At 35.0% G+C, this 10,622-nt stretch overlaps 2 protein-coding genes across 4 annotated transcripts; both read left to right on the top strand.

Annotated features, from left to right (window-relative positions):
* The first annotated feature begins 415 nt into the window (after positions 1-415).
* Positions 416-5,078, top strand: LOC133682189 (glutamate receptor 2.7-like). Of its 3 annotated transcripts, none has more exons than XM_062105467.1 (6): positions 416-771; positions 2,251-3,539; positions 3,643-3,937; positions 4,015-4,208; positions 4,288-4,412; positions 4,519-4,708. In XM_062105467.1, exons 1-6 carry the CDS (start codon positions 465-467, stop codon positions 4,577-4,579), a joined length of 2,271 nt encoding a protein of 756 aa, XP_061961451.1. In that variant the 5' UTR covers positions 416-464; the 3' UTR covers positions 4,580-4,708. The 3 variants fall into 3 exon arrangements, with proteins under 3 accessions (XP_061961451.1, XP_061961450.1, XP_061961449.1); XM_062105466.1 differs by having other exon boundaries at positions 4,285-4,412; XM_062105465.1 differs by having other exon boundaries at positions 4,015-4,412; positions 4,519-5,078.
* A 2,650-nt stretch (positions 5,079-7,728) lies between these two features.
* On the top strand, positions 7,729-10,622 carry LOC133681447 (glutamate receptor 2.7-like). The gene is made up of 4 exons (XM_062104497.1): positions 7,729-9,019; positions 9,138-9,432; positions 9,532-9,929; positions 10,030-10,622. The coding sequence occupies exons 1-4, from the start codon at positions 7,775-7,777 to the stop codon at positions 10,429-10,431; spliced, it is 2,340 nt and encodes a 779-aa protein (XP_061960481.1). The 5' UTR covers positions 7,729-7,774; the 3' UTR covers positions 10,432-10,622.

Raw genomic sequence — 10,622 nt, 5'->3', positions numbered from 1 at the left:
TTAACAATTTAAGATAAAATCAATAATGCAGTTCATTTCAGGTAGGATATAATAGAAGTGATAATATCTTTTCTTTACGTTAACGCAATCAGTCTCGTACCATAAAATCTATATTTACCAGTTAGAATTTCTAGTAACCATAATAATAAATAATAACTGCTTAAATGAGATCTTTCCCCTCAAATAATAAGATGTCATATATATATATATATATATATATATATATATATATATATATTCAGAAGTAACTGTGATATTGGATAGTCACAGTCAAAATAAAAGAGATTGCACAAAGGCTATAAGCAAATAACAAATATTAAATCTCAATCTCAATTTCAAGATTCCAAAGTAAGAAGAACTGTAGTCTCTAATTTAATTGTCATTTTTTCAAGAAATTTCTGCCCCCTTGCGAAAGTCAAACATTAGGCTCTCAAATACTCTCTTCATAGCCTTAGTTTCATATCATGCAACTAACAACAAAGATTCTATTAAGAACAAAAATGTCTCCTCTCCTCTTCTTTTTCCTGGTTCTGCCGCTACTGTTAGAATCAAAAGCTAAGGCGATCGAGGCAGGAGATAACTGTTCACTGATCACCCATCAGATAACGGGGAAGATTGGTGGGGTTATCAATTATAGTTCTCGTTTAGGCAAGGAGCAGAAAGTAGCAATGGAGATGGCTGTTGAAGACTATTTTCGTTCAAGTTGCTCTAAGCAGCTAACTCTGCAACTTGAAGATTCAGGTGGAGACTCATCTAGAGTTGCCTCTGCAAGTAAGGCGCTCTCTCTCTGTCTTTTAACAAGCATATTTAACAAAATCATAAACAAGAAAATTACTATTAGAAATGATTCACCCGCTCGAATAAGCCATTTTCATGCTTAGTTACTAGTTTCTGCAACTTGAGACGCAGCTCAGCCGTGCTGGCATAGTGTTAGCCCATAACCTAATTAAGCCTTGCCGGCATTCGAGTTAACAAGTTGGTCCTGCCGTGTTCAAACATTAACGGGGACCATTAGGAATTTTCTTTTCTTAGGGTTTAGGGTAGTATATTTTTTTATTGTCTTACTTAATGTGTAGTATTTTAGGTATCTTGATAAGGTCAACGTTTATACCCATAATATTCGACCGTTAGCGAGCTACTTTTCTTGCTGTAGATTAAAAGTAACGTTGTTGGACAGAGTTGGTAGATATAGGATGGATATATCTCCAAGTATTTTGGGAGCATTCATCATTTCATACCCAGTCATGTATATATGTTGATTAATTATAATTAATATATTAAAATTGATATCATTTTTATTTTTATTTTAACATATTCTTTCTATATTTTTAAATGATATAAGACATATCATTTCATCATTTTAATATGATTATCAAATATTGGTATATATATAGCTTAATTTAAGTGAATAGTGTGTGCTTTTAAACAACATATAGCGAAAAAAAATTAAATTAGGGTTCAGTTCTTTATTGAAGAGAGAAAACTCGAATATATTTTTAAAAGTTAATAATACATATAATCATGATGATAAAATAATACATCAACTGTTTATATAATAGTAAAAACTAATCTTAAAAAACAATCTGAAACTAAATAGAAAAAATAATTAAAATTAAAATAGAGGCAGGAAAATAAATAAAACTACATAAACAAAATATTTTAGGTCTAATTGGACAAGCTTCTTAGATTTAGTTAGTTATAGCTAGCCAGCTGAACTCCTATAAAATTAGACTTGTTATTATATTATTATCAGATTTAAAGTTATGATTATTTTTATTATAGTACTGGTCATTTGGTAAGTCTTTTCTTAAACTTTGTTTTTTCTGTATATCCATAAATATATTTCACATATATAGTGGACAAGGCTGTCTGGGCGAGCATTGTAAAAAAAACTGTTTCTAAAACGCATGAAATTATGAATTATCCTTTATTCCTAATGTAGTTTGTACTTTAAATTCTGATATATATATATATATATATATATATATATATATATATATATATATATATATATCAGAGCATTTAAACATATCGGTCGGTTGGATTACACAAATTGCAGATGATTAAACTTTACCGTGGTGTGGTTCAACTAAATGGTCATGTTCAGAAGAAGAGTCAATTGGATTACTATAAAATACAATTTCTTTGCACATTTTAGGAAAGAAAAGGTAGCAGTTCTTATCCTGCTTGAATTTTGGAAGGATACTTGTCTGCCTGAGCTTACCCCTTCGGCTTATAACAATTTTGCAGCAACTGAACTCATTAGTAGCAAACGAGTCCAATCGATAATCGGGGCAATGACAGCACAAGAAACTGGTCTATTTTCGGAGGTTGATATGAACATGAAGAACATTCCTATTATATCCCTGACTTCGCCTGCAATAACTCCACCATCGATGCCACATCAATTGCCGTATTTCCTACAAATGAGTAACCATATAACCCTCCACATGCAATGCATAGTTGACATAGTAGGCCACTTCAAGTGGAGGAAAGTGACAGCACTGTACGAACACAAAAATGGTTTCTCTGCTTATTCTGGGATTATAACTCTCCTATCTGACAAGCTTAAAGTTGTCAACTCAGAGATTTCATACCACTCAGATCTCCCTTCCCTGTCTTCTATATCAAACCCAGAAATCACCATTGAACAAGAGCTTATCAAGCTGAGGAGCAAAAGCAATAGGGTCTTCATAGTTTTAGTATCTTCCTTGGAATTGGCTATCCTGCTCTTTGAGAAGGCAAATCAAATGCGGATGATGGAGAAAGATTATGTATGGATTGTCACAGATGAGATTGCAAGCCTTCTCGACTCTGTTGATTCCTCTGTCGTGAACAATATGCAAGGCGTGATTGGTTTCAAGACAAACTTCGCACGCACTCGTGACACTTTTAAACGTTTTAAATCTAGATTTCGAAATAAGTATGGATCAAAGTATCCAGAAGAAGAAGAATATTCTAATCCAAGTATCTTTGCACTCCGCGCATATGATGCAACTTGGGCTATTGCTCGAGCTATGGAGAAATCGCAGGGCAAAATAACCTCAAAAGAATTATCTGGGAACATTTTATCCAGTAATTTTGAAGGTCTAAGTGGCACCGTGAGGTTTGAAAACAATGTATTATGGCAATCGCCATCGTTTCAGATCATTAACGTTGTTGGTAACAGCTACAGAGTGATGGCAGTTTGGTCACCAAAATTTGGATTTTCGCAGAGTGAAGAAAATGGAGCGACTGCCAACGGTTCTTTGAAAAACTTGGGTCCAGTTTACTGGCCAGGTGGAATGCCAAGCAAAAACCCAAGAGGATGGGCGATATCTGATGCAGATATCCCATTGAAGATAGGGGTTCCTGCTATGGGTGCTTTCAAACAATTCGTGAGGGTGACTTTTGATCAGACCCAGAATGCAACTTGTGTAACCGGGTTCACAATCAATGTATTTGAAGCAGTTGTCAAGCGCCTGCCTTATAACTTGCCTTATGTGTTAGTTCCCTTTTATGGAACATACGATGAGATGGTGGAGCAAGTTTATCGCAATGTCAGGCCTGTTTTTCTACTTTATTTTGTTTTATATATGATGTCAACATTGTTGGAGCTAACCTTGTGTCATGGCTGATGACAATGTCTGATTCCTGTAATAGGGCCTGGACGCAGCTGTTGGCGATACAGAGATAATGGCAGATCGATTTCAGTACGTAGAATTTTCGCAGCCATATGTTGATTCCGGACTTGTTATGGTAGTAACTCAGAAAGCAGAAACATCGCAGGCAACATGGATGCTGAAAACCTTTACGAAAAAATTGTGGCTGCTTATGATAGCAATGCATGTGTTCATAGGGTTGCTAGTATGGCTAATTGAACGTGGGAACAACACTGAATTTGATGGGATCGGGACAATGCTGTGGTTTTCGGTTACCATAATATTCTACGCACATCGTAAGTTTAACTACACTTCCTTGTTTATTGATCTGTAAGGCTTTGGCTTAAATTTTTTGATCAATTACCATCTGCAGGACAACCGCTCACAAGCAACTTATCTCGATTAGTGTTGACACCATGGCTATTTGTGATTCTCATTGTCGTGGCAAGTTTTACAGCTAGCCTTTCGTCGGCAATGACAGTCTCACGGCTCGAACCATCAGTGTTGGATATTGAAACACTGCAAAGAACAAATGCACCTGTTGGTTGCAATGGGAACTCCTTTATTGTAAGATATTTGATTAATGTTTTGCTTTTCAAACCAGAGAACATAAAGAAGATTAATTCAATACATGATTACCCAGAAGCCTTTGAAACTGGATATGTTAAAGCAGCATTCTTTGTGGAGCCTCATGCAAGAGTCTTCCTTGGAAAATACTGCAAAGGTTACACCAAAGCAGGACCTACCCTCAAGCTCGGCGGTTTTGGCTTTGTTGAGTTCTCTCCTTTGTGTCTGCCCCTCATTTCACCGCACATAATTTTTTTGCCTAAAAAACAGATTCTTATACTTCGATCCTTTCGTTGGTTTTTCTTCTCAGGTGTTTCCAAAGGGTTCACCTCTGGCTTTTGACATCTCGGAGGCAACCCTCAAAGTTATAGAGAGTGGAGAATTGCGCCAGTTAGAGGAGTTGCTCTCCTCTTCTAATTGCACCTCTCGAACTACCGCAATTGACACCTCAAGTTTAGGCCTGGAACCTTTTGCTGGTCTATTTATATTGTCAGGTGCCATTGCAGCCTTCGGATCCCTCGTTGCCATTTTTCGTCTGGGTAGGAATGTGCACATCTTGAGTTACATTCAAACAGTACTCACAAGAAGAAGAATTTGGAGATGGGCAAGTCTTCAATTGTCCAGAAAAAGTTCTACCAAGGAGACTTCTTCGATCCAAGCGTGTTGAGCCTGAGATCATTTTGCTCCCGGTAAAAAGTTGATGCGTTGGATTGGCATCTTCCACACCAGGAACGCTTTGGCAACTGTACATTTGCTTGTATTGATATTGACCTTTCTTTGTGAAACTTTCAGGGGCATCTTGTGATTGCATTTCAAATTGATGTTTCTAAATAAATAATTTATTTAAAAAAATTAATTTTTTTTTATTTTTAGATCGTTTTAATATACTAGTATTAAAAATAATTTTTTAAAAATAAAAAAATTATTTTAATATATTTTCAAGTAAAAAATATATTTTCAAATAAAAAATATTTTAAAAAACAATCATTAATATACTTTCAATCCTCATTTTAGTACACACTTTGCATGTGTAAAAGTAATTTTCAGTAAATTAAAAAAACTATAAATAAATTAAATTACATGCAAGAATAAAATCATTTAAATATAACACGTATACATAACGTATTAATGTGAATTAAAAAATTATTCAAGGCTCCATTGGACTTGATTGAAAACCTACTTGTCCAGTAATCCAGACAAAAATTTATTTGATTTCTTTAACTTTTTTTAAATGGATATATATTGTTCTAATTTTTTAATTTTTTTAAAATTAATTCAAATCAATTTGGTTTAACCTTTATAATATGTGATGTGAAACTTACCCTAAATTATTTTTAAATTGAGTTTAATAAATATATTTTCAAAACTATATAATGAGGTGACACAGTCACGGATGTTAGCTTGACAAGTTTACTTTTCTTTTGCAATCTCATCTTATTTAGGAATTCGAGACTTGGTCTATAAAATATATATAATAACCATTTGAGTATAATACTTTAACTTCACTACATAAAAAGTTGGAGGGAAAGTAATGTAAGAAATAAGCCACAAAAAATGTCAAATCATGGATTTATTTTCTCTTGAAAAACCGGCAACTTGGAGGAGGTTGGGTTTTTTAAAAATAAAGTGGGTTTTAATTTATTGTGATATTGTCAACTTAACAGTCAATTCTTAAATTAATCAACTTGATTAAAATATAGTTTGAGTTTTTTTTAAAAAATATTATTTTAATTTTTTAAAAATTAAAATGACACTGTTAAAATAGATTAACCCAAGGAAATAATGAACATATTTATTATAGGTTAACATATTCAACCTATAATCCAAAGCTAAGGTCAAATTATGAACCCGGTTTTATTAACTTTGATTATAATCAGTCAAACACCGTGCTATTGACTTTCTAGTAGCAGCTACCGTAGAAGTCACTCTAAGCTAAGTAGATGGCTGCAATATATAATTGACCTAAAACCAAATAAAAAGGAGATGGCTGCAGCAAGAGTTTTATGTCACTATAATTAAGTAGAACGAAATAATCTGCTAGTTAACAGACGTTTCCTAAGAAATTTCTGATACTTTGCAAGCGTTTGAACATCTCTTTCTAAAATTGTCTAATAAATTTCCTTGCTGCGGCATATTCCTTCTCATTCGATATACGTACCTTCTCAATATTCGAAAGTAAAAATGTCTCTTGTGATCCTCTCATTTTGCATGCTTTGGCTGCTAGTGGCGGTGTCGAAGACTAACGCCGATGAAGCAGCTGGGGATCACTGCCCATTGGCCCGCCGCATAATGGGGAATATAGGTGGCGTTATAGATTATCGGTCTCGGGTTGGAAAAGAGCAGAAAGTTGCGATGCAGATGGCTGTTGAAGACTTTGCTCGATCAAGTTGCTCTAAGCAGCCGGGTTTGCAACTTGAAGATTCACGTGGAGACTCCGCTAGAGCTGCGTCTTCTAGTAAGGCTTATCTTCCCCGTTCATTGACAACCACCAAGAAAAAAAGAAAAAGAAAAAATCTTCACTTCTTGCAAATTATCTTAGGAGGAACAATTTTTTTTCTATGAATCAATATCATATATAGCAATGGATTTCTTCATAGGAACAAACATTTTTCATGCTTGAAAGGGGCTTCATAGAACCCGTACTGGTTATTGGCTTGTGGCATTTCTTTGGTTTAGAAGGTGTTTAGGAGTGAAGTTGTGATTATTTTTCAAAGTATTTTTTGTTTGAAAATATATTAAAATAATATTTTTTAAAAATTATTTTTAATATTAACATATTAAAAATATATAAAAACACAAAAAATTAATTTAAATTAAAAAAATCTATTTTTTAAATTAAAATAGGAACAGGTCCAATGTCTTCACCTTGCTAGCAAGGTCCACGTTGAGATCCAATACAAAGGAGATTATCTCTGTCAGAATTCTTTATCACTTAGGTTGGTAGGTCCAGACTTTGTCAGTTTATTCAGCCACAAAAAGAATTGTCAACTCGACACTAAATTAGCGTTAGTGGAAGGAAAACAAAGGAATTGGGTTTTCTTTTCTAAAACTAGCTCATTTTTATAAAAATATTTTAAAAAAATAAACGAGAAAAAAGATTTTGAGAAAACGCTTGTGTTTGATAATGCAGAGTAATTTTTTTTTTGAAATACTTATTAATTAAAAATGTATTATAATAATATATTTATTCTTTATTTTTAATATTAACATAATAAAATTATATAAAAATCAATTTAATATTTTTTAAGGTTCAAAGTTGTTTGAACACTGCCTTTTTTAACTCTGGTCCCAACATCTTTTTCTCTTTGAAATATCTCATTATTTTTCAGGACTTTTTTAATGTCTCATAAGTTTAAGAATAAATTGCAATCACAATTCAATAAAAAAAAATCACCATACCAATCTGAAATTGATCTAACTAATAATCTACATGGTATGCTCATCTCTGTTGTATTTTGTGATATAAAGCCCAAATATTTGCCACTAATATATAAGAGGCCTCTTATCATATTGCTGCAGCAGTTGAGCTCATTGATGGCAAACAAGTGCAGGCGCTCATAGGAACGATGTCCGCTCAGGAAACAGGACCTCTCTCCAAGATTGACAAAAACATCAAGTATCTTCCTATAATATCCTTAACATCACCGGCAATAACCCCGCCATCGATAGAGCACCAATTACCACACTTCTTTCAATTTAGTGACCATATCACCTTCCACATACAATGCATAGCTGCTATTGTAGGCCAGTTCAAGTGGAGGAAAGTTACAGTGATTTATGAATCAAAAAATGGTTTCTCTGCTTATTCTGGGATTTTAACTCTCCTATCTGACACTCTCAAGGCTGTCAACACAGACATCGAACACCACTCAACTTTCCCTTCCATGCCTTCTCTATCAAACGCAGAAGCCTTCATTGAACAAGAGCTTGTCAATATGAGGAGCAGGAGCAACAGGGTTTTCGTAGTTGTGATATCTTCTTTAGAAATGGCAGTCCTGCTATTTGAGAAAGCAAAGCAGTTGGGGATGATGGAGAAAGGTTATGTGTGGATTGTCACCGATGAGATTGCAAGCTTTCTTGACTCTTTCGATTCTTCAGTTGTCAACAACATGCAAGGTGTGATTGGTTTTAGAACCGGATTTGTACGCAGTAGCAAGCCTTTTAAACGGTTTAGATCTAGATTTCGCAGCAATTATCGATCAGAGTATCCAGAAGAAGAAGAATATTGCAATCCAAGTATCTTTGCTCTCCGTGCTTATGATGCAACTTGGGCTATTGCTCAAGCTATGAAAAACTCACCAGGAAAAATAAGCTCAAAAGACTTATCTAAAGCCATTTCATCCAGCAGATTTAGAGGTGTAAGTGGAGTAATAAGGTTTAAAAATAATGTGTTGCAGCAAAAGCCTTCATTTCAAATCATTAATGTTGTAGGTAACAGCTACAGGGAGATTGCAGTTTGGTCACCAGACTTCGGCTTTTTAAAGAGCCTCGAGAAACATAATGGTGTGAATTCCAGTGGTTCTTTTGAAGAATGGGGGCCGGTTTATTGGCCTGGTGGAGAGGGCGGTGTTCCTCGCGGATGGGTGATTTCTGAGACGGATAAACCTTTGAAGATAGGAGTTCCGGCCATGGGCGCTTTTCATGAATTTGTGAAGGTGAGTTTAGACGAGGCCAGTAACAAAACTTGTGTCACAGGGTTCTCAATTAATGTATTTGAAGCAACTTTAAAGCGTCTCCCATATGACTTGCCGTATGTGTTCGTTCCATTCAATGGGTCATACGACAAGATGGTGGAGCAAGTTCATGACAAGGTCAGGTTTATTTATTTTTCTTCTATCATTAGTCTCATATGAAACAAGAAGCAAATTTTTTTCTCCAATTTATCATGATATAAAAAACTTTTAATCATTGGTTTTCTCATGCAAATAGGGCCTGGATGCTGCTGTTGGTGATTTTTCAATAGAGCCTGGAAGGTTTCAGTACGCAGAATTTTCTCAGCCATATATTGATTCCAGACTCGTCATGACAGTACCAGCGAAATCAGCCAAGTCCAGTATAACATGGATGCTGAAAACCTTCACCAAAAAGTTATGGTTACTAATGGTAGCAATGCATATGTTCATAGGATTCCTAGTATGGATACTTGAACGTGGGAGCAACACAGAATTCGAAGGAATCGGGGGTATGTTATGGTTTTCCGTCACAGTAATATTCTACGCTCATGGTAAGTATAATTCGATTAATTTGCAAATGATAATTGTCGCTAGTTCTTGTTCTTGTATAAGGGTTTGGCTTAATTTTCTTCATTGTTTACCGAATACAGGGCAACCGCTTAGAAATAATTTATCTCGAGTAATGGTGGCACCATGGTTATTTGTGATTCTCATCGTCACGGCAAGCTTCACGGCTGATCTTTCCTCGAGGATGACAGTCTCACGGCTAGAACCATCAGTTTTGGATATTGATACACTACTGAAAACCAACGCACCTGTTGGTTGCAATGGGAACTCCTTTGTTGTGCGATATTTGACTAACGTTTTGCATATCAAACCAGAAAATATAAGGAAGTTCTATTCAGGAAACGATTACCTAGAAGCTTTTGAAACTGGACATATCAAAGCAGCATTCTTTGTTGAGCCACATGCAAAAGTCTTCCTGGGAAAATACTGCAAGCGCTTCACACAAGCAAAATCCACCTTTCAATTAGGCGGTTTTGGCTATGTTAGTTCTCTCTGTCTTTGTTTCCTCATCTCGTTTCCACATTGATTTGCATAGAGAGAATTCTTACTCTTCATTTTACTGGCATGCCTTTCATTTCCAGGTTTTTCCAAAGGGTTCTCCTCTGGTTTTTGACATGTCAGAGGCAATCCTGAAAGTTATAGAGAGTGGAGAAATGAGGCAAATGGAAGAGATTCTCTCCTTTCCCAATTGCTCCTCTGATGCGTTAAGGGACAACTCGAGTTTAGATCTGGAGCCTTTCGCTGGGCTATTCATATTATCCGGTAGCGTCTCAGCCTTCGGTTTCCTAGTTGCTATTCTGCGTATGGGAAGGAATCTGCAGATCCTGAGCTACATTCAAGAAGCACTGACAAAAAGGAGAATTTGGAGATGGGCAAGTATTCATTTGTCCAGAGAAAATTCCAGAGAAAATTCCACCATCCCAAAAACTAAAGACCAAGTTCAAACTTCTACAAGTGTAGAGCTCGCAAATTTTGCCCAGTAGAAAAGTCATATAATTACACTTTTAAGGTCTAGCTAGAAAACTAAATAGTTAGATGATTGTACAAACCGAGTTCTTATTAAGATTCATTAAGTTAATCATTTGGATCTCCTGAAATTAGGGTTCATAAATTGTTTTTTTATTTTAATTATTTTTCAAGTTAATTTTATATTTTAATTATTATTTTTTACTTA

The sequence above is a fragment of the Populus nigra genome, chromosome 2, assembly GCF_951802175.1.
Source record: "Populus nigra chromosome 2, ddPopNigr1.1, whole genome shotgun sequence".
In the NCBI taxonomy this organism is placed as follows: domain Eukaryota; kingdom Viridiplantae; phylum Streptophyta; class Magnoliopsida; order Malpighiales; family Salicaceae; genus Populus; species Populus nigra.
This window is presented reverse-complemented; position numbering and strand designations above follow the sequence as displayed.